Below are 24,868 nucleotides of genomic sequence, written 5' to 3' on the forward strand. Positions count from 1 at the left end.
TACCCGATAATCATGTAGCTGATTCACACCCAGGGGGGTGGGTGAAAAAACCAGTGTACAAGACTAAAGGATAGCTAAGTATCCCGTATTTCATATAATCAGTTATCCACAATAACAATGAAATAATAAGTACCTGGTAAGGAAGTCGACTTGAACCGTTACTCTGCCTTTAATAAGATCGTCTTCCTTACTGAGCGCAGCGTTCCTCTTGGGAGGCTGAATCAACTCAAAGGTGCTAAAGTATACAGGGCTGCAACCCATACTAAAGGACCTCATCACAACCTTTAACCTCGGCGCTTCTCAAGAAAGAATTGACCACCCGCCAAATCAACAAGGATGTGGAAGGCTTCTTAGCCGACCGTACAACCCATAAAAAGTATTCAAGAGAAAGGTTAAAAGGTTATGGGATTATGGGAATGTAGTGGCTGAGCCCTCGCCTACTACTGCATTCGTTGCCACGAATGGTCCCAGGGTGTAGCAGTACTCGTAAAGAGACTGGACATCTTTGAGATAGAATGATGCGAACACTGACTTGCTTCTCCAATAGGTTGCATCCATAACACTCTGCAGAGAATGGTTCTGTTTGAAGGCCACTGAAGTAGCCACAGCTCCCACTTCATGTGTCCTTACCTTCAGCAAAGCAAGGTCTTCTTCCTTCAGATGAGAATGTGTTTCTCTAATCAGAAGCCTGAATAGTAAGAAACTGAGTTCTTAGAACTTGGAAAAGAAGGTTTCTTGATAGCACACTATAAGGCTTCTGATTGTCCTTGTAAAGGTTAAGACCTTTTTAGATAGTACCTAAGAGCTCTAACTGGGCAAAGTACTCTCTTCAGATCATTCCCCACCAAGTTGGACAGGCTTGGGATCTCGAACGACTTAGGCCAAGGACGTGAAGGAAGCTCGTTTAGCAAAAACCGAGCTGCAAGGAACATGTAGCCGTTTCAGATGTGAAAACAATGATCCTGCTGAAGGCGTGGATCTCACTTACTCTTTTAGCTGTTGTCAAGCACACGAGGAAAAGAGTTTTTAATGTGAGGTCCTAAAAAGAGGCTGATTGGAGAGGTTCAAATCTTGATGACATAAGGAACCTTAGGACCACGTCTAGATTCCAGCCTGGAGTGGACAACCGACGTTCCTTTGAGGTCTCAAAAGACCTAGGGAGGTCCTGTAGATCTTTGTTGGTGGAAAGATCCAAGCCTCTGTGGCGGAAAACCGCTGCCAACATACTTCTGTAACCCTTGATCGTAGGAGCTGAAAGGGATCTTACTTTCCTTAGATATAACAGGAAGTCAGCAATCTGGGTTACAGTGGTACTGGTTGAGGAAACTGCATTGGTCTTGTACCAGCTACGGAAGACTTCCCCTTGAGACTGATAGATTCTGAGAGTGGATGTTCTCCTTGCTTTGGCAATCGCTCTGGCTGCCTCCTTCGAAAAGCCCCTAGCTCTTGAGAGTCTTTCGAAAGTCTGAAGGCAGTCAGACGAAGAGCGTGGAGGATTGGGTGTACCTTCTTTACGTGAGGTAGACTTAGAAGGTTCACTCCTAGAGGAAGAGTCCTGGGAATGTCGACCAGCCATTGCAGTACCTCTAAGAACCATTCTCTCGCGGACCAGAGCGGAGCCAACCAACGTCAGCCGTGTCCCTTTGTGAGAGGAGAACTTCTGAAGTACCCTGTTGACAATCTTGAACGGCGGGAATGCATACAGGTCGAGATGGAACCAATCCAGCCGAAAAGCATCCACATGAACTGCTGCTGGGTATGGAATCGGAGAACAATACAACAGGAGTCTCTAGGTTATCGAGGTAGTGAACAGATCTATGGTTGGCTGACCCCACAGGGCCCAAAGTCTGTTGCAAACATTCTTGAGAAGGGTCCACTCTGTGGGGATGACCTGACCCTTCCGTCTGAGGTGATCTGCCATGACATTCATACCGCCCTGAATGAACCTCGTTACCAGTTAGCTTTCGATCTTTAGACCAGATGAGTAGGTCCCTTGCGATCTAGAACAACTTCCACGAAAGAGTCCCTCCCTGCTTGAAGATGTAAGCCAGGGCTGTGGTGTTGTCAGAGTCCACCTCCACCACTTTGTTAAGCTGGAGGGACTTGAAGTTTATCAAGGCCAGAATAACCGCCAACAACTCCTTGCAATTGATGTGAAGTGTCCTTTGCTCCTGATTCCATGTTCCCGAGCATTCTTGTCCGTCCAAAGTCGCACCCCAGCCCGTGTCTGATGCGTCCGAGAGGAGACGGCGGTCGTGTTTCTGAACAGCCAAAGGTAGACTTCCTTGAGAAGAAAGCTGTTCTTACACCACGCGAGAGAAGACCTCCTCTCTTCGGAAACAGGAACTGAGACCGTCTCTAGCGTCATGTCCTTTATCCAGTGAGCAGCTAGATGATACTGAATGGGGGGGAGGTGGAGTCTCCCTAACACGATGAACAGGGCCAGCGATGAAAGTGTCCCTGTTAGACTCATCCACTACCTGACTGAGCATCGGTTCCTTCTCAGCATGCTCTGGATGCATTCTAGGGCTTGGAAGATCCTTGGGGCCGACGGAAAAGTCCGAAAAGCTCGACTCTGAAGATCCATACCCAAGGAGACAATGGTCTGGGATGGAACGAGCTGAGACTCCTCAAAATTGACCAGGAGGCCCAGTTCCTTGGTCAGATCCATAGTCCATTTGAAAATCTCCAGACAGCGACGACTTGTGGGAGCTCTTAAAAGCCAGTCGTCTGACGGAGCCGGACACAAGATCATGGTACTGCTGCACAGTCTGTGAACTGTCAATCATGGGCAAGCGAGGAAGTACAGTGACAACCCGAATCTGTCTAGACTGTCTGGGTCGTACAGACAACTCCTTATCGGGTTGCTGAGGTTGCCGCACTGCGTCACAACAAGTCACTTCTGTTGGTTGTTGAACGTCTTCCCCGTGACACATTGACTCCGTAAACAAAAAATCCTCTAACAAGGACTAAGCTTGGACTGCATGTCTTGCAACACAGCTCAAGGTCTATGGGAGCAGGTGTGGTAACAGACGGGATTAGCGACTGAAGTGGAACCATTACCTTCCCTGGAAGCATGTTACGCTTAAATAAAAGTCCATAGGAGGCTATGCAGCTAAAGGCTCCCTCCAAATGACAGAGTCCTCAAGGGAATATCAGAAGGAGGGAGAAAAGAACTTTCTCATCTACAGGGACCATATCCTAGAAAAGCTAAGTTCTCTCAGTGAGGGTTCACTGGTGCAAAAGCAGCAGACTAGAAGGCAACGTTATGAAACTGCTTGACAGTCTAGTGAGTTGGCAACAACCAAAGATGTGTGACTGAGAAGCATGCGGTAAGGTATGCAGAGCATGTTGTATGCAGAGTATGCTGTATGCAGAGCATGCTGAATGTAGAGCATGTTGTATGCAGAGCATGCTGAATGCAGAGCATGCTGTATGCAGAGCATGTTGTATGCAGAGCATGCTGAATGCAGAGCATGCTGTATGCAGAGCATGTTGTATGCAGAGCATGCTGTATGCAGAGCATGCTGTATGTAGAGCATGTTGTATGCAGAGCATGCTGAATGCAGAGCATGCTGTATGCAGAGCATGTAGTATGCAGAGCATGCTGTAAGCAGAGCATGCTGTATGTAGAGCATGCTGTAAGGTAAGCAGAGCGTGTGCATGGCGTTTAACATTTCTCAGAAATTCCATGACCAGTGCTAGAGTGCTTTATGCATGCTTGCATGGGGTTTAAATATCAACATAATATTTACCTTACATTCATAACTCATGATTCATATTTTTTGCCATATTCTGCGATATTGTTAAAAATATATTGCAAGGAATACAAATATATTTTTATAAGTAATACAAATAACCTCCATTATCATAAGGTTTGAAAATGGAGGTAAGGTATGCTGAACAGCAGAGTCAGAACGAGCTGGAACAACAATAGTTGTGGTTTCCTCTTCAAGACTCTGTTGAGGGAACACCTGAGGCTCAGTCTGCAAAGGCTGATCAAAGGAAGTAGCAGAAGGTAGGCGCATGGGTGGAGGAGGCTGACTCCTGGCATGAGTGGCTGAACCCAAGGGTTGCGCTTGCTGAGCGGTTGGCGGAAGCGGAGTAGCAAGTTCCTGTTCCTGTGGTGTGAGCGGAGCGCGATGAGGTAGAGGCTGCGCAGAACAAGGTAAATGTCTCGCAAGCTGAGGCTCCTGAGGCGCAAGGCTAAGGTGTAGTGGTGCTTGCCTTGTGGAGGGTTGAGCTTGCTGCAGCGAGAGCTGAGGAGACTGACTCAAGGACGGGAGAGGTTGTTGTACCTCAACCGAGTGTTGCATCACTGGTGGAGCAGCAAGTGGAGGCGGAGGAAGAGAGGTATAATCCTCCTGATCCCATTGTAAAGGTTGCCTTAAAGAAGGCGGAGGCTGAGCACCACTGGGAACAGCCAACTCAGAACGTGGCTCAACATCGTACGCCTGGCAGGTGGTACTGCGATCAGGCGGAGCGAGCGCAGGCGGAGCGAGTGTAGGCGGAGGCGGAGGCGCAACACTCTCAGCCCGACACTCACGCATCAAGACCGAAAGTTGTGACTGCATGGACTGCAGTAGAGTCAACTTGGGGTCGGCAGACACTAAGGTCTGCTGAGGTAAAGCCTTAACAGCAGAGATCTGTTGCGGCAGAACCTTACTCCTCTTAGGCGGAGTGCATTCAACTGATGACTGAGGAGAGTCAGAGCTAACCCAATGACTGCATCCGGGTTGTTGAACTCTAACTTCGTACGTCTGGCATAGGTCTGGACTTTAAGTTTAAGAGGTCTTGAGACCTGAGACCAGCGTTTTCTCCCCTAAATTTCTTCTGCAGACGAGCAAAATAAGGGCTCAATCGTCTGCGGGTGGGAGTGACGGTCTCGGTAAGACACGCCCACAACCACCGAGGATACTTCTGTGCGCCGATCAAGGCCTGCTGAACCCTTTTGTCCTTCGACATTGCTTCTCCCCTGGGCTTGGGAGCTTGCAAGAGGTCCCGGACTGGGAGAACGACTGGCGCGCACAGAAGTACCCTCACGCACAACACTGACACACTTTGCGCTAATCACTTATCACTTTGATTTTCTGTTTGCACTTATTTCACTGAACTCAAAACTTTAAGTGGTTTGTACCTGAAACACGCAATTCTATCCTTTCTCAAAAGTTAGTAATTGCGAAAACAGAATTACAATGTAACAGAAAAATCTAATGAAAGATAAATAATTCAGTGGCTGGAAAGAGACTAAACACTAGATCACTCTAGAAACGTTTACTTTCTTCCCCTAAAGAGACTAGGGAGAAGAGCAAAAACGATAACAACGTTACTCGTACGCCTGGCAGGCTTGAATGAAACGTTTATCCTCCTCTTTCTCCCTCCGTCTCTATCTCTCTCTCTCTCTCTCTCTCTCTTAGAACCTGAGAGAAGAGCCCAATCATATATATCGTTAAAACATATTATTGTTAAAGGAAAAAACTGAAATATTTCCCAAAATGAAAAGTTCCTTTATTAGGATTAAAACCATTAAGTTAAGAAAGAATGAACAAAACGCTAGACACGGTTACTCTTACTGCAACGTGAAACCGTGAAAATTCTTTCTCTATCGTAACGATAGAGTGCAAGTTGAACGTTCTGAACGTCAACAACTGCAGAGACAAAACAAAACGTTAGTTCAACTTTGAAAACAGTACTAGACTATCAAAGAAATTCTTTCAAAGACATTAAAATAGCATAATATGTTAACAGGTAAAACCGAAATGACGGGCTCAATGTTAATTAACTTCGGTACCAAGAAAAGACCGCCTACTATTAGGAAGGTCGAATATAAACAAATATAAAAATTAATTTTAATAAGTTTATAAAAAAAAAGGAAGTTAATCGAAGATGCCTATAAGAGGCGGAGAGATATAAAATAAATCTATAACTTTTGTTAAGCAAAATTAAGAAAGAGAGTCTATACTCTCTTAGACACCAACACTTCCGTCTAAGGGAAGGGTCGGCCATTTAAAGGTGAAAGAGAGTTCATACTCTCTTCGTCACCATAATTAATCAAATTAATTCCAAAAGCTAACTAAGCTAATATAGAAGTTTCCAGTAAAGCGACAGCCGAAATCAAAGAGAAATACTTCACCAAAGTCGTGAAAATACTCCAAGAACATAAGCGTATCCCAGAACGTCTTGCCGGAAGCACGACAGAGGAATAATTGAGGAGGTGTCAACAAGAAGTACTTGAGTACCTGGCCACAGGTGGCGCTGGTAAGTACACCCCCTTCTAGTATTGTGATAGCTGGCGTATCCCTCCATAGAATTCTGTCGGGCAATGGAGTTGACAGCTACATGATTATCGGGTAAGTTTAATATTGAAAAAACACTGTTAATGTTAGCATGTTACGCTAACATTGCTAATGTTAGATTGCGCAGCTCAATATTACCGTATTTCTTCATCGGTTTATCATACATCAAAGAAGGTAATGTATAGAGGTCAAAAGGCTTGTTTTACCATTATATACCGTTTCCCCAGTATGTTTTCCCCACCCAAAACCCAGAGTTCCCACTGGGGGTCCCACATTATCGTTGGATATATATATATATATATATATATATATATATATATATATATATATATATATATATATATATATATATATATATGGTTCCTATAATGTCTTATGTTCAGGGGTCTGTGCCAAAATGATGAAATTCTTCCAAAGATGTCGCAATGTATTGTAACGTGAAATTTTGTTCGATAAACTAGATTTCAATCGTAAGAAACTTATTTACCAAAAGTACGCTAACTAATAGATAGAATGGTAATATCTTAATAAAATTAAGGAACCAATAAACTTTGGTATGTTTACTTACGACCACTATTGCGAAATGAAGTCACTTTTATTCTAGAAAGTCTTTATGACACTTGGAGAAGGATGTTAGTGAAATCTTTCTACCCGGAGATAGCTACCCGAGGATAGCGTTATGTTCGGCTAGCAGTAAATAACTCTCTCGATTAGTAAGGCCAGGTATAATAACAGACGATGCTTTCGGATTTGTTTATCTGGAGGTATTTGTACACGAAAATACATAAAGAATGTTTGTATAGTGTTTCAATGTTCACTTATCAATTGAATATATCACTATTACAGTAGTAGACGTGTGGGTGGATGTATGATAGAGGCCACCTGTATGTATAGTGACGGTTGACGAAGAATAGGGCTGTTTAAGGGGCATGGCTTGTAGGTTTGGTAAGGAGTGAAATTAGTTAGTATCCCTTTTTTATGCAGGTTTGGGGGAGCTGACCACTCATATATAATGGTCCCGACCTGTATCGATAGGCCCTTATTACTGATAATCATAATAGACCTATCACTGTATCAGTCCGTGACTGGACCCGTGGGTTTGAATGACTGCACAGACATTAAAAAAAAAAATTCTCATTCCTACATATTATTATTATTATTATTATTATTATTATTATTATTATTATTATTATTATTATTATTACTTGCAAAGCTACACCCCTACTTGGAAATGCAGGATGCTAAGAGCCTAGGTGCTCCAATATTGAAAATACCCCAGTGAGGATAGGGAGCAAGGAAAAATAGAATATTTTGAGAACAGAAACATTAAGATAAATATCGCCTATATAAACAAAACAGGAGTAAGAGATTAAGATAGTGTGCCCGAGTGTACCTTCAATCAAGAGAACTCTACTCCAAGGTAGTGGAGGACCATGGTACAGAGGCTGTGGCACTACCCAAGAATAGAGAATATTGAAGTAAAATATTGTATAATATTGTATCTAACCCATTTCAGAATTTTGCGATAGAGGGGTAAAAATGGGTAATTTTCACTTTTTTTACTTTTCTCGACTTCAATACATATCTGGTTGCCAGACATAGAAACAATTTTTGCGCCACATTGAGTTGGTATAGAATTTGAACCCCATACATAGTATAATCAGAATCATGAATAATATTGTATCTAACCCATTTCAGAATTTTGCATTAGAGGAGTAAAAATTGGTAAATTTCACTTTTTTGACATTTCTCAACTGATATACATATCTGGTTGCCAGACATAAAAACAATTTTTGCGCCACATTGAGTTGGTATAGAATTTGAGCCCCATACATAGTATAATCAGAATCATGAATAATATTGTATCTAACCCATTCCAGAATTTTGCGATAGAGGGGTAAAAATGGGTAATTTTAACTTTTTTTACTTTTCTCGACTTCAATACATATCTGGTTGCCAGACATAGAAACAATTTTTGCGCCACATTGAGTTGGTATAGAATTTGAGCCCCATACATAGTATAATCAGAATCATGAATAATATTGTATCCAACCCATTCCAGAATTTTGTGATAGAGGGGTAAAAATGGGTAATTTTCACTTTTTTGACTTTTCTCGACTTCAATACATATCTGGTTGCCAGACATAGAAACAATTTTTGCGTCACATTGAGTTGGTATAGAATTTGAGCCCCATACATAGTATAATCAGAATCATGAATAAAATTGTATCTAACCCATTTCAGAATTTTGCATTAGAGGAGTAAAAATTGGTAAATTTCACTTTTTTGACATTTCTCGACTGATATACATATCTGGTTGCCAGACATAGAAACAATTTTTGCGCCACATTGAGTTGGTATAGAATTTGAGCCCCATACATAGTATAATCAGAATCATGAATAATATTGTATCTAACCCATTCCAGAATTTTGCATTAGAGGAGTAAAAATTGGTAAATTTCACTTTTTTGACATTTCTCGACTGATATACATATCTGGTTGCCAGACATAGAAACAATTTTTGCGCCACATTGAGTTGGTATAGAATTTGAGCCCCATACATAGTATAATCAGAATCATGAATAATATTGTATCCAACCCATTCCAGAATTTTGCGATAGAGGGGTAAAAATGGGTAATTTTCACTTTTTTGACTTTTCTCGACTTCAATACATATCTGGTTGCCAGACATAGAAACAATTTTTGCGTCACATTGAGTTGGTATAGAATTTGAGCCCCATACATAGTATAATCAGAATCATGAATAAAATTGTATCTAACCCATTTCAGAATTTTGCATTAGAGGAGTAAAAATTGGTAAATTTCACTTTTTTGACATTTCTCGACTGATATACATATCTGGTTGCCAGACATAGAAACAATTTTTGCGCCACATTGAGTTGGTATAGAATTTGAGCCCCATACATAGTATAATCAGAATCATGAATAATATTGTATCTAACCCATTCCAGAATTTTGCATTAGAGGAGTAAAAAATGGTAAATTTCACTTTTTTGACATTTCTCGACTGATATACATATCTGGTTGCCAGACATAGAAACAATTTTTGCGCCACATTGAGTTGGTATAGAATTTGAGCCCCATACATAGTATAATCAGAATCATGAATAATATTGTATCTAACCCATTCCAGAATTTTGCATTAGAGGAGTAAAAATTGGTAAATTTCACTTTTTTGACATTTCTCGACTGATATACATATCTGGTTGCCAGACATAGAAACAATTTTTGCGCCACATTGAGTTGGTATAGAATTTGAGCCCCATACATAGTATAATCAGAATCATGAATAATATTGTATCTAACCCATTCCAGAATTTTGCATTAGAGGAGTAAAAATGGGTAATTTTCACTTTTTTGACTTTTCTCGACTTCAATACATATCTGGTTGCCAGACATAGAAACAATTTTTGCGTCACATTGAGTTGGTATAGAATTTGAGCCCCATACATAGTATAATCAGAATCATGAATAAAATTGTATCTAACCCATTTCAGAATTTTGCATTAGAGGAGTAAAAATTGGTAAATTTCACTTTTTTGACATTTCTCGACTGATATACATATCTGGTTGCCAGACATAGAAACAATTTTTGCGCCACATTGAGTTGGTATAGAATTTGAGCCCCATACATAGTATAATCAGAATCATGAATAATATTGTATCTAACCCATTCCAGAATTTTGCATTAGAGGAGTAAAAATTGGTAAATTTCACTTTTTTGACATTTCTCGACTGATATACATATCTGGTTGCCTGACATAGAAACAATTTTTGCGCCACATTGAGTTGGTATAGAATTTGAGCCCCATACATAGTATAATCAGAATCATGAATAATATTGTATCTAACCCATTCCAGAATTTTGCATTAGAGGAGTAAAAATTGGTAAATTTCACTTTTTTGACATTTCTCGACTGATATACATATCTGGTTGCCAGACATAGAAACAATTTTTGCGCCACATTGAGTTGGTATAGAATTTGAGCCCCATACATAGTATAATCAGAATCATGAATAATATTGTATCTAACCCATTCCAGAATTTTGCATTAGAGGAGTAAAAATTGGTAAATTTCACTTTTTTGACATTTCTCGACTGATATACATATCTGGTTGCCAGACATAGAAACAATTTTTGCGCCACATTGAGTTGGTATAGAATTTGAGCCCCATACATAGTATAATCAGAATCATGAATAATATTGTATCTAACCCATTTCAGAATTTTGCATTAGAGGAGTAAAAATTGGTAAATTTCACTTTTTTGACATTTCTCGACTGATATACATATCTGGTTGCCAGACATAGAAACAATTTTTGCGCCACATTGAGTTGGTATAGAATTTGAGCCCCATACATAGTATAATCAGAATCATGAATAATATTGTATCTAACCCATTCCAGAATTTTGCATTAGAGGAGTAAAAATTAGTAAATTTCACTTTTTTGACATTTCTCGACTGATATACATATCTGGTTGCCAGACATAGAAACAATTTTTGCGCCACATTGAGTTGGTATAGAATTTGAGCCCCATACATAGTATAATCAGAATCATGAATAATATTGTATCTAACCCATTCCAGAATTTTGCATTAGAGGAGTAAAAATTGGTAAATTTCACTTTTTTGACATTTCTCGACTGATATACATATCTGGTTGCCAGACATAGAAACAATTTTTGCGCCACATTGAGTTGGTATAGAATTTGAGCCCCATACATAGTATAATCAGAATCATGAATAATATTGTATCTAACCCATTTCAGAATTTTGCATTAGAGGAGTAAAAATTGGTAAATTTCACTTTTTTGACATTTCTCGACTGATATACATATCTGGTTGCCAGACATAGAAACAATTTTTGCGCCACATTGAGTTGGTATAGAATTTGAGCCCCATACATAGTATAATCAGAATCATGAATAATATTGTATCTAACCCATTCCAGAATTTTGCATTAGAGGAGTAAAAATTGGTAAATTTCACTTTTTTGACATTTCTCGACTGATATACATATCTGGTTGCCAGACATAGAAACAATTTTTGCGCCACATTGAGTTGGTATAGAATTTGAGCCCCATACATAGTATAATCAGAATCATGAATAATATTGTATCTAACCCATTTCAGAATTTTGCATTAGAGGAGTAAAAATTGGTAAATTTCACTTTTTTGACATTTCTCGACTGATATACATATCTGGTTGCCAGACATAGAAACAATTTTTGCGCCACATTGAGTTGGTATAGAATTTGAGCCCCATACATAGTATAATCAGAATCATGAATAATATTGTATCTAACCCATTCCAGAATTTTGCATTAGAGGAGTAAAAATTAGTAAATTTCACTTTTTTGACATTTCTCGACTGATATACATATCTGGTTGCCAGACATAGAAACAATTTTTGCGCCACATTGAGTTGGTATAGAATTTGAGCCCCATACATAGTATAATCAGAATCATGAATAATATTGTATCTAACCCATTCCAGAATTTTGCATTAGAGGAGTAAAAATTGGTAAATTTCACTTTTTTGACATTTCTCGACTGATATACATATCTGGTTGCCAGACATAGAAACAATTTTTGCGCCACATTGAGTTGGTATAGAATTTGAGCCCCATACATAGTATAATCAGAATCATGAATAATATTGTATCTAACCCATTTCAGAATTTTGCATTAGAGGAGTAAAAATTGGTAAATTTCACTTTTTTGACATTTCTCGACTGATATACATATCTGGTTGCCAGACATAGAAACAATTTTTGCGCCACATTGAGTTGGTATAGAATTTGAGCCCCATACATAGTATAATCAGAATCATGAATAATATTGTATCTAACCCATTCCAGAATTTTGCATTAGAGGAGTAAAAATTGGTAAATTTCACTTTTTTGACATTTCTCGACTGATATACATATCTGGTTGCCAGACATAGAAACAATTTTTGCGCCACATTGAGTTGGTATAGAATTTGAGCCCCATACATAGTATAATCAGAATCATGAATAATATTGTATCTAACCCATTTCAGAATTTTGCATTAGAGGAGTAAAAATTGGTAAATTTCACTTTTTTGACATTTCTCGACTGATATACATATCTGGTTGCCAGACATAGAAACAATTTTTGCGCCACATTGAGTTGGTATAGAATTTGAGCCCCATACATAGTATAATCAGAATCATGAATAATATTGTATCTAACCCATTTCAGAATTTTGCATTAGAGGAGTAAAAATTGGTAAATTTCACTTTTTTGACATTTCTCGACTGTTATACATATCTGGTTGCCAGACATAGAAACAATTTTTGCGCCACATTGAGTTGGTATAGAATTTGAGCCCCATACATAGTATAATCAGAATCATGAATAATATTGTATCTAACCCATTCCAGAATTTTGCATTAGAGGAGTAAAAATTGGTAAATTTCACTTTTTTGACATTTCTCGACTGATATACATATCTGGTTGCCAGACATAGAAACAATTTTTGCGCCACATTGAGTTGGTATAGAATTTGAGCCCCATACATAGTATAATCAGAATCATGAATAATATTGTATCTAACCCATTTCAGAATTTTGCATTAGAGGAGTAAAAATTGGTAAATTTCACTTTTTTGACATTTCTCGACTGATATACATATCTGGTTGCCAGACATAGAAACAATTTTTGCGCCACATTGAGTTGGTATAGAATTTGAGCCCCATACATAGTATAATCAGAATCATGAATAATATTGTATCTAACCCATTTCAGAATTTTGCATTAGAGGAGTAAAAATTGGTAAATTTCACTTTTTTGACATTTCTCGACTGTTATACATATCTGGTTGCCAGACATAGAAACAATTTTTGCGCCACATTGAGTTGGTATAGAATTTGAGCCCCATACATAGTATAATCAGAATCATGAATAATATTGTATCTAACCCATTCCAGAATTTTGCATTAGAGGAGTAAAAATTGGTAAATTTCACTTTTTTGACATTTCTCGACTGATATACATATCTGGTTGCCAGACATAGAAACAATTTTTGCGTCACATTAAGTTGGTATAGAATTTGAGCCCCATACATAGTATAATCAGAATCATGAATAATATTGTATCTAACCCATTTCAGAATTTTGCGATAGAGGGGTAAAAATGGGTAATTTTCACTTTTTTGACTTTTCTCGACTGATATAAATATCTGGTTGCCAGACATAGAAACAATTTTTGCGCCACATTGAGTTGGTATAGAATTTGAGCCCCATACATAGTATAATCAGAATCATGAATAATATTGTATCTAACCCATTTCAGAATTTTGCGATAGAGGAGTAAAAATGAGTAATTTTCACTTTTTTGACTTTTCTCGACTGAAATACATATCTGGTTGCCAGACATAGAAACAATTTTTGCGTCACATTGAGTTGGTATAGAATTTGAGCCCCATACATAGTATAATCAGAATCATGAATAATATTGTATCTAACCCATTTCAGAATTCTGCAGATTGATGGATAAAAACGGGTAACTTCAAAGTTGGGTTACTTAGGTTTCATACTGGTGCTAGTATTACGTTATGGGTTGGAGGTTAGCTGTGGAAAAAGACCGAGAATTTATCAACATAGGCTATAACACTTCAACGTCCAAATATCCTGAGCGGGATCTTTAAAACACCTACTTTGTGGTATTCAAGGTGAACAAGTTCATGCTTGAATGAAATTTACTCTTTGGCAACTCATAGCTACACTCCTCTGCTCTTTGAATCAGCTAATCAAAAGCTGCCTGCCCCTCTCATCAAAACTGTTGGGCGTTCGAAAGACACCTCAGGCATCCTCTGGTTGGAAAAGCGTCAAGACATATCGCAGCTACCTCCACAGATTTGCCCACTCCCCCAACCTTCGTAATCATGGTAAGTACACAGTGACTGTGAGATAGTGAAGCCTACCTTTTGATGTGGATTTGCAGTGCTTTAGTGTTACTGAAGTGTCGTAGTGACTAATGAAAAAAGTATTGATCACATGCGGGATACTTAGGTCGAGTTTAGAGAGACCACGCTCATCCCACGTGGAACCTTTTGGACCGTAACGGTTAAACCAGCCAATAGAATACGACACCTAACAAATTTATTTTAGTGCTTGGTTTAGAAATTTTTGAATATTTTTACTAAAAATGATAGTGATGATTTAGAGATGTTAGGTTCATGTGCATGTAAATTATTAACTTACAAGGGATTGAATGATAGGTTTTTGTTAGGCAAAGTTACATTTTTTCCATTACATGAATTTAGAATTGTTTTTTTTATGTTTTTGCAGTTTCACAGCCATATGTTTTATGGGCATCGCAATGCTGCATTGGAGATTCAGGATTGTACACCATGGGTAGCCCCTGACGATGCCGAAGGAAGTGATGTGGACGAGGGCCCTTTGGACGTTAACAGTGATGACGACCACCCTACCGATGTTCCTGACGCAGGCCTTACTCAGGAGGATGCCTTTGACCCTTCTATCTCTGGAGGTTAGTATGAGAGAGAGAGAGAGAGAGAGAGAGAGAGAGAGAGAGAGAGAGAGAGAGAGAGAGAGAGAGAGAGAGAGAGATATCTGTTTTAAAAATTGTTTTTAAAAGTCTTGTTGTTATAAGGGTTCTTTAAATTTTGTTGCTCTTTAAATGGTGTGTAAACAATGGGTATTTTTAAAACTTATTTGTTTACTTGCATTCTCACTGACATACACATGCACACACATGCTCTCACACAAGCACACATTAATGCACTCACACATGCACACGCAAGCACACACAATGCACACACACAATGCACACACACATGCAGACCCACATGCACACACACAAGCACACATGCATGCACACACAAGCACACATGCATGCACACACAAGCACACATGCATGCACAAACACAAGCACACATGATTCATTTACTGTTTCACTAATGTTACTTTATTCTTGTTTCAGCTCGCAAGGTCAATGTTGTCCCTCAGGAGATGCCTGTGGAAGAGGAAGCTGAGGTTGAGCATAAGAGGTCTCGTGCTGATGAATGGAAAAAGGACGACATTGATATCTAGTCCCTGCCAAACTTCATTCATCCACAGCCGGACTTTTTGAGGGAACCTTATGAATATTTCTCCCAGTTCTTCACAGCTGAATTGTGGGAACACATTGTGTTCCAATCCAACCTGTATTCAAGACAGAAGGATGTAAGTAGCAACTTCCACATATCAGAAGAGGATCTTATGGTTTTCCTTTGCCTCATCATGTACATGGGCCTGGTTTCCCTCCCTAGCATAGTCGACTTCTGGGCCGTGAAGACCAGGAGTCCTCAAGTTGCAGACTTCATGTCCAGGAACCGCTTGAAGTCAATTTGATCTTCCCTTCACTTCAACGACAATGACCAGGCAGCAACCACAGCCTCCCAAGATTGATTCTTCAAGGTGAGAGTCCCCTTCACCGAGGTCAAAAGAGTTCCTGAATTTCCCGAGACCCCTATCCACTCCATTGAAGTGATCGTCACCTACAAGGGCACAAGGGCCGGTAACCTTCACCAGCATGTAGCCAAGAAGCCTGACAAGTGGGGGTACAAGTTGTTCTGCCGCTCCAGCGTGGCTAGATTTGTGCTGGATGTACGAGGAATGCAAGGTGGCCCTATGCCTCACTAAAAGTAGGAATTGCTTTGCTTCCTTTCATAAGGTTTGTAAGTAAGTGTGTACTGTATGTTTCAATTTTTATAATTATGAGTAAGTTTTATTATATTTTGTGTATTTTTTTACTCTTTTTGTTTTGTATTGTATATTGTATTTCTTATATTAATTAAATTGTAAAGCCATCTCTGTGTTTCTGTTATACATTGGAACAAAAAAAAGTGATTCATCAATAATAATCATATGATTTGTGGGCAAATCAACTTTAGTATAAACATGAAAAAGTTTACCGTTATGGCCCAAACGATCCCATATGAGATGAGCATGGTCCGCCTAAACTTGCCCAAGTTACCTATATGGGATATTTTATTGCATGCAATTATTTCACTAATTTTGAAACTTTTTTGAAAATACATAGGAGTAAAAAGGTCTTGATATTTACCAATATAATAACCTACTAAAAGGATTTTTTAAAGTTTCCCATAAAACCTAGGGTGGACTTTAAAGGGATAATGTGTTTTACGATTGCTGTCGCAGTTACAGGAATATTAGAGTTGAAGTTCTGTCTTAGTAGGCTTGTTTCTGGACAATGCAATAGGTAGTGTTGCAGAGGTTCATCTGTCAGTTGCCGACAGTTGTTGTCTTTCCGGTCTGTTGTGCTGCTGTGGCCTTGTCGATATCGATGATGATTTGCCAGTTGCATAGATATCCTAGTTGCAGTCTGCAAATAATGACTGCAACTTAGCGGGGAATATTTCTTGTAATAGGATACGGGATTAGGTTAGTTGCTTTGATGTACCATTTGGCCAATCTGGAGCCATCAAGAAAGGCTAGCCTTACTTCACTTGTCTTTTGCATGTTGTAAAAGGCTATCCTTTGATTCTTGATGGTTTTCAGTGATGTTGAAGTGATATTGATTGTCTAGCACATTATTGCAGACTTGGCTAGGTAATCGGCCTCGTCATTTCCAATGATTCCAGTGTGTTGGAATTCAATTCAGGATGATCAGCCTATTGTTGCTTTGGTGACCTAATGCTAGATACAGTACTGAATTGCTGTGATTAGGTAGACATTTTCAGTGGGTTCTTTTTTGCTGAGAGCCCGAATGGCTCCTCTTGAATCCGTGTGGATTGTTGTATTTCATCCAGGTAGACTGGCCGAGTGTTCTAGGGCTTTTGGCAATCGCCACTAGCTCAGTTTGCAGGGTGGAGGCGTGGTTGGAAAGCCTCCAGTTTTCTCTGTAGCATGATGGAGAAATGATTGTTGCTGCTGCTGCTGTTGCAAGGATATCATAATCCAGTGATCCATCAGTATAGCAGATGTTCAAGGCGTAGGTGTTGCCGATTGCATTTTCGGCTGCTGCTGTAAGTTGTTCTGGCGTGCAGAGAGCTTTGCTTGCTGCTGGGAGGATGGTAAAGTTGTACTGGAAGGGGTTTGGTGACCACGGGGCCGAAGTGATGTAGCCATTGTGCTTTTATTTCTTATAGGCTTCATTTTGCATTTGCATTCCTCTAAGTGTATCCAGCAGTCTCTTTGCGTGTGTCCTTGGAGGATCAATCTCCTCTGCCAAGGATAAGGTGTCAATTGAGGTTGTTGTTCAGAAGTCTCTGTCTGCTTTGAATGACTTGAATATAATGCTGCAATTTCTGATATCTATCCTAGCCGAAATGAAAATTTGTTTAGTTTCATCTCTTTAGAAGCAGTCTTCGCCATATTTGAGAGCTTCTGATGAGTCTCATGACATTGTTTCGTACCACTTCTAAGGAAGCTTTTTGAGTTTCACTCACTGAGGTGACTGTAGGTGCTGCATAGTCGATGTGGGATTGAATTGTTAAATGTAGAACAGCCTTAGGAGGCTGTTTGATACTCCTTATTTAAGGGAGTCCGTTCATTTTATGGCTGAGAGGCGAATTTTTGTTTTCTCTCTGAAATAGGTTAATTCGCTGGTAGGTAATAGAGTTTTATTGATGATTACTCCTAGATACATAAAATGGGGGATAAAAATAAGTAATTTTCATGTTTTTTACTTTTATTGAAAAAATAATAATCTCTGTCAGACGTAGAAATAATATTTTCGACATATTGGGATGGTATAAAAATTAAACCACATACGTAGTATAATAAAAATTATGTATAATATTGTATCTAACCCATTTCAGAATTCTGCAGATTGAGGGGTAAATATGGGTAGTTTTCAAGTTATTTTTTACTTTTCTTGAAAAAAATACATATCTGGTTGCCAGACAGAAATGATTTTTGCGCAGCATTGACTTGGTATATAATTTGATCCACATACATAAGTTTAAACCAAATCTTGTATAATATTGTAGATAACCCATTTCAAAATTCTGCAGACTAAGGGGTAGAAATGAGTAATTTTCACATTTTTTACTTTTCCCAACTAAACTACATCTGGTGGCCAGACATAAAAATAATTTTGAAGACTCATTGAGCTTGTATAGAACTTGAACCACATACATAGTATAATGAGAATCTTGTATAATATTGTATCTAACCCATTTCAGAATTCTGCAGATTGGGGGATAAAAATGGGTAATTTTCACTTTTTTTACTTTTCTCGAAAAATGTTATTTTCATTAGTAAAATAAATTTTTGAATATACTTACCCGATAATCATGTAGCTGTCAACTCCGTTGCCCGACAGAATTCTATGGAGGGATACGCCAGCTATCACAATACTAGAAGGGGGTGTACTTACCAGCGCCACCTGTGGCCAGGTACTCAAGTACTTCTTGTTGACACCTCCTCAATTATTCCTCGGTCCCACTGGTTCTCTATGGGGAGGAAGGGAGGGTCAATTAAATCATGATTATCGGGTAAGTATATTCAAAAATTTATTTTACTAATGAAAATAACATTTTTCAATATTAAACTTACCCGATAATCATGTAGCTGATTCACACCCAGGGGGGTGGGTGAAAACCAGTGTGCAAGATTAAAGGATAGCTAAGTATCCCATATTTCATATAACAGTTATCTCAAATAACAATGAAATAATAAGTACCTGGTAAGGAAGTCGAATTGAACCGTTACTCTGCCTCTTTTTTAAGTTCGTCTTCCTTACTGAGCGCAGCGTTCCTCTTGGAGGCTGAATCAACCCAAAGGTGCTAAAGTATACAGGGCTGCAACCCATACTAAAGGACCTCATCACAACCTTTAACCTCGGCGCTTCTCAAGAAAGAATTGACCACCCGCCAAATCAACAAGGATGTGGAAGGCTTCTTAGCCGACCGTACAACCCATAAAAAGTATTCAAGAGAAAGGTTAAAAGGTTATGGGATTATGGGAATGTAGTGGCTGAGCCCTCGCCTACTACTGCATTCGTTGCTACGAATGATCCCAGGGTGTAGCAGTACTCGTAAAGAGACTGGACATCTTTGAGATAGAATGATGCGAACACTGACTTGCTTCTCCAATAGGTTGCATCCATAACACTCTGCAGAGAATGGTTCTGTTTGAAGGCCACTGAAGTAGCCACAGCTCCCACTTCATGTGTCCTTACCTTCAGCAAAGCAAGGTCTTCTTCCTTCAGATGAGAAAGTGTTTCTCTAATCAGAAGCCTGAATAGTAAGAAACTGAGTTCTTAGAACTTGGAAAAGAAGGTTTCTTGATAGCACACTATAAGGCTTCTGATTGTCCTTGTAAAGGTTAAGACCTTTTTAGATAGTACCTAAGAGCTCTAACTGGGCAAAGTACTCTCTTCAGATCATTCCCCACCAAGTTGGACAGGCTTGGGATCTCGAACGACTTAGGCCAAGGACGTGAAGGAAGCTCGTTTAGCAAAAACCGAGCTGCAAGGAACATGTAGCCGTTACAGATGTGAAAACAATGATCCTGCTGAAGGCGTGGATCTCACTTACTCTTTTAGCTGTTGTCAAGCACACGAGGAAAAGAGTTTTTAATGTGAGGTCCTAAAAAGAGGCTGATTGGAGAGGTTCAAATCTTGATGACATAAGGAACCTTAGGACCACGTCTAGATTCCAGCCTGGAGTGGACAACCGACGTTCCTTTGAGGTCTCAAAAGACCTAGGGAGGTCCTGTAGATCTTTGTTGGTGGAAAGATCCAAGCCTCTGTGGCGGAAAACCGCTGCCAACATACTTCTGTAACCCTTGATCGTAGGAGCTGAAAGGGATCTTACTTTCCTTAGATATAACAGGAAGTCAGCAATCTGGGTTACAGTGGTACTGGTTGAGGAAACTGCATTGGTCTTGTACCAGCTACGGAAGACTTCCCCTTGAGACTGATAGATTCTTAGAGTGGATGTTCTCCTTGCTTTGGCAATCGCTCTGGCTGCCTCCTTCGAAAAGCCCCTAGCTCTTGAGAGTGTTTCGAAAGTCTGAAGGCAGTCAGACGAAGAGCGTGGAGGATTGGGTGTACCTTCTTTACGTTAAGCAAAATTAAGAAAGAGAGTCTATACTCTCTTAGACACCAACACTTCCGTCTAAGGGAAGGGTCGGCCATTGAAAGGTGAACGAGAGTTCATACTCTCTTCGTCACCATAATTAATCAAATTAATTCCAAAAGCTAACTAAGCTAATATAGAAGTTTCCAGTAAAGCGACAGCCGAAATCAAAGAGAAATACTTCACCAAAGTCGTGAAAATACTCCAAGAACATAAGCGTATCCCAGAACGTCTTGCCGGATAGCACGACAGAGGAATAATTGAGGAGGTGTCAACAAGAAGTACTTGAGTACCTGGCCACAGGTGGCGCTGGTAAGTACACCCCCTTCTAGTATTGTGATAGCTGGCGTATCCCTCCATAGAATTCTGTCGGGCAACGGAGTTGACAGCTACATGATTATCGGGTAAGTTTAATATTGAAAAAATACATCTCTGGTTGCCAGACAGAAATGTTATTGGCAATTTGAGTTTACATTTAACCTATTAATATACAGTATGACTCATATGTTTGCTTGGAAATCATTTTAACTCAAGATAATTTTTTATTATAGTACTTTAATTATAGCAAAAATTACATTGACTATAAATTTCATTCAAAAGGCCATCTTTATACTTAAAGGTGTTTTTTTTTTTTTTAACCAAAAAAATATTATTGGACATTTGAATTTATATTTAACCTAACAATACATGACTTGACTGTTCACATGTAAATACCATTGAGTCAAGATGATTTTTTTTTCAGTATAATACTTCAATAAATATTATGGGGTGATCTGGTAGCAGCAGCATCTGAGGTGATCTGGTGTCAGCGGCATGTGGCGTGCCCTCTTGGCAGTGGCATCTTGCATGACCTGGTGGCAGCGGCATCTGGCAAAAATCACCTTGACTATAAATTTCAATCAAAAGGCCATCTTTATACTTAAAGGTGCTTTTTTGAACCACAAAATATTATTGGACATTTGAATTTTTATTTAACTTTACAATACATGACTTGACTGTTCACATGTAAATACCTTTGAGTCAGGATGATTTTTTTTTTCAGTATAATACTTCAATAAATATTATGGGGTGATCTGGTAGCAGCAGTATCTGGGGTGACCTGGTGACAGCGGCATCAGTCATGACCTGGTGGCAGCGGCATCTGGCAAAAATCAACTTGACTATAAATTTCAATCAAAAGGCCATCTTTATACTTAAAGGTGCTTTTTTGAACCACAAAATATTATTGGACATTTGAATTTATATTTAACTTCACAATACATGACTTGACTGTTCACATGTAAATACCTCCGAGTCAAGATTATTTTTTTTTCAGTATAATAATACAACATAAATATACCAAGGCACCTCCCCCAATTTTGGGGGGGTTGCCGACATCAACAAATGAAACACAACAAAAAGGGGACCTCTACTCTCTACGTTCCTCCCAGCCTGACAAGGAACCCAACCGAGTTCAGCTGGTACTGCTAGGGTGCCACAGCCCACCCTCCCCCGTTGTCCACCACAGATGAAGCTTCATAATGCTGAATCCCCTACTGCTGCTACCTCCGTGGTCATCTAAGGCACCGGAGGAAGCAGCAGGGCCTACTGGAACTGCGTCACAATTGCTCGCCATTCATTCCTATTTCTAGCACGCTCTCTTGCCTCTAATGCAAAATTCTGGAATGGGTTAGATACAATATTATTCATGATTCTGATTATACTATGTATGGGGCTCAAATTCTATACCAACTCAATGTGGCGCAAAAATTGTTTCTATGTCTGGCAACCAGATATGTATAACAGTCGAGAAATGTCAAAAAAGTGAAATTTACCAATTTTTACTCCTCTAATGCAAAATTCTGAAATGGGTTAGATACAATATTATTCATAATTCTGATTATACTATGTATGGGGCTCAAATTCTATACCAACTCAATGTGGCGCAAAAATTGTTTCTATGTCTGGCAACCAGATATGTATATCAGTCGAGAAATGTCAAAAAAGTGAAATTTACCAATTTTTACTCCTCTAATGCAAAATTCTGGAATGGGTTAGATACAATATTATTCATGATTCTGATTATACTATGTATGGGGCTCAAATTCTATACCAACTCAATGTGGCGCAAAAATTGTTTCTATGTCTGGCAACCAGATATGTATATCAGTCGAGAAATGTCAAAAAAGTGAAATTTACCAATTTTTACTCCTCTAATGCAAAATTCTGAAATGGGTTAGATACAATATTATTCATGATTCTGATTATACTATGTATGGGGCTCAAATTCTATACCAACTCAATGTGGCGCAAAAATTGTTTCTATGTCTGGCAACCAGATATGTATATCAGTCGAGAAATGTCAAAAAAGTGAAATTTACCAATTTTTACTCCTCTAATGCAAAATTCTGGAATGGGTTAGATACAATATTATTCATGATTCTGATTATACTATGTATGGGGCTCAAATTCTATACCAACTCAATGTGGCGCAAAAATTGTTTCTATGTCTGGCAACCAGATATGTATATCAGTCGAGAAATGTCAAAAAAGTGAAATTTACCATTTTTTACTCCTCTAATGCAAAATTCTGGAATGGGTTAGATACAATATTATTCATGATTCTGATTATACTATGTATGGGGCTCAAATTCTATACCAACTCAATGTGGCGCAAAAATTGTTTCTATGTCTGGCAACCAGATATGTATATCAGTCGAGAAATGTCAAAAAAGTGGAATTTACCAATTTTTACTTCTCTAATGCAAAATTCTGAAATGGGTTAGATACAATATTATTCATGATTCTGATTATACTATGTATGGGACTCAAATTCTATACCAACTCAATGTGGCGCAAAAATTGTTTCTATGTCTGGCAACCAGATATGTATAACAGTCGAGAAATGTCAAAAAAGTTAAATTTACCAATTTTTACTCCTCTAATGCAAAATTCTGGAATGGGTTAGATACAATATTATTCATGATTCTGATTATACTATGTATGGGGCTCAAATTCTATACCAACTCAATGTGGCGCAAAAATTGTTTCTATGTCTGGCAACCAGATATGTATATCAGTCGAGAAATGTCAAAAAAGTGAAATTTACCATTTTTTACTCCTCTAATGCAAAATTCTGGAATGGGTTAGATACAATATTATTCATGATTCTGATTATACTATGTATGGGGCTCAAATTCTATACCAACTCAATGTGGCGCAAAAATTGTTTCTATGTCTGGCAACCAGATATGTATATCAGTCGAGAAATGTCAAAAAAGTGGAATTTACCAATTTTTACTTCTCTAATGCAAAATTCTGAAATGGGTTAGATACAATATTATTCATGATTCTGATTATACTATGTATGGGACTCAAATTCTATACCAACTCAATGTGGCGCAAAAATTGTTTCTATGTCTGGCAACCAGATATGTATAACAGTCGAGAAATGTCAAAAAAGTTAAATTTACCAATTTTTACTCCTCTAATGCAAAATTCTGAAATGGGTTAGATACAATATTATTCATGATTCTGATTATACTATGTATGGGGCTCAAATTCTATACCAACTCAATGTGGCGCAAAAATTGTTTCTATGTCTGGCAACCAGATATGTATATCAGTCGAGAAAAGTCAAAAAAGTGAAAATTACCCATTTTTACTCCTCTAATGCAAAATTCTGGAATGGGTTAGATACAATATTATTCATGATTCTGATTATACTATGTATGGGGCTCAAATTCTATACTAACTCAATGTGGCGCAAAAATTGTTTCTATGTCTGGCAACCAGATATGTATAACAGTCGAGAAATGTCAAAAAAAAGAAATTTACCAATTTTTACTCCTCTAATGCAAAATTCTGAAATGGGTTAGATACAATATTATTCATGATTCTGATTATACTATGTATGGGGCTCAAATTCTATACCAACTCAATGTGGCGCAAAAATTGTTTCTATGTCTGGCAACCAGATATGTATATCAGTCGAGAAATGTCAAAAAAGTGAAATTTACCAATTTTTACTCCTCTAATGCAAAATTCTGAAATGGGTTAGATACAATATTATTCATGATTCTGATTATACTATGTATGGGGCTCAAATTCTATACCAACTCAATGTGGCGCAAAAATTGTTTCTATGTCTGGCAACCAGATATGTATATCAGTCGAGAAATGTCAAAAAAGTGAAATTTACCAATTTTTACTCCTCTAATGCAAAATTCTGGAATGGGTTAGATACAATATTATTCATGATTCTGATTATACTATGTATGGGGCTCAAATTCTATACCAACTCAATGTGGCGCAAAAATTGTTTCTATGTCTGGCAACCAGATATGTATATCAGTCGAGAAATGTCAAAAAAGTGAAATTTACCAATTTTTACTCCTCTAATGCAAAATTCTGAAATGGGTTAGATACAATATTATTCATGATTCTGATTATACTATGTATGGGGCTCAAATTCTATACCAACTCAATGTGGC

At 38.5% G+C, this 24,868-nt stretch overlaps 2 protein-coding genes across 3 annotated transcripts in view; one reads left to right on the forward strand and one right to left on the reverse strand.

Annotated features, from left to right (window-relative positions):
• Positions 1-24,868, reverse strand: part of Nbr (exonuclease mut-7 homolog) — a 60,838-nt gene that overhangs the window by 20,745 nt on the left and 15,225 nt on the right. For both annotated transcript variants that reach the window (XM_068380466.1, XM_068380464.1), the window contains exon 2: positions 6,865-6,922. The gene's annotated coding sequence lies outside the window, so the exon portion shown is untranslated. The remainder of the gene's footprint in view (positions 1-6,864; positions 6,923-24,868) is intronic.
• On the forward strand, positions 7,164-16,157 carry LOC137647180 (uncharacterized). The gene is made up of 4 exons (XM_068380468.1): positions 7,164-7,241; positions 13,819-14,231; positions 14,635-14,836; positions 15,290-16,157. The coding sequence occupies exons 2-4, from the start codon at positions 14,229-14,231 to the stop codon at positions 15,397-15,399; spliced, it is 315 nt and encodes a 104-aa protein (XP_068236569.1). The 5' UTR covers positions 7,164-7,241; positions 13,819-14,228; the 3' UTR covers positions 15,400-16,157.

This window comes from Palaemon carinicauda, chromosome 9 (genome assembly GCF_036898095.1).
Source record: "Palaemon carinicauda isolate YSFRI2023 chromosome 9, ASM3689809v2, whole genome shotgun sequence".
Taxonomy (NCBI): Eukaryota; Metazoa; Arthropoda; class Malacostraca; order Decapoda; family Palaemonidae; genus Palaemon; species Palaemon carinicauda.

What these genes read in the sequence shown, in the direction of transcription:
- LOC137647180 (XM_068380468.1), top strand. An exon ending in TGACCCTTCTATCTCTGGAG is followed by an intron (nt 14,837 to 15,289) that starts GTTAGTATGAGA and finishes TTCTTGTTTCAG; the next exon opens with CTCGCAAGGTCAATGTTGTC.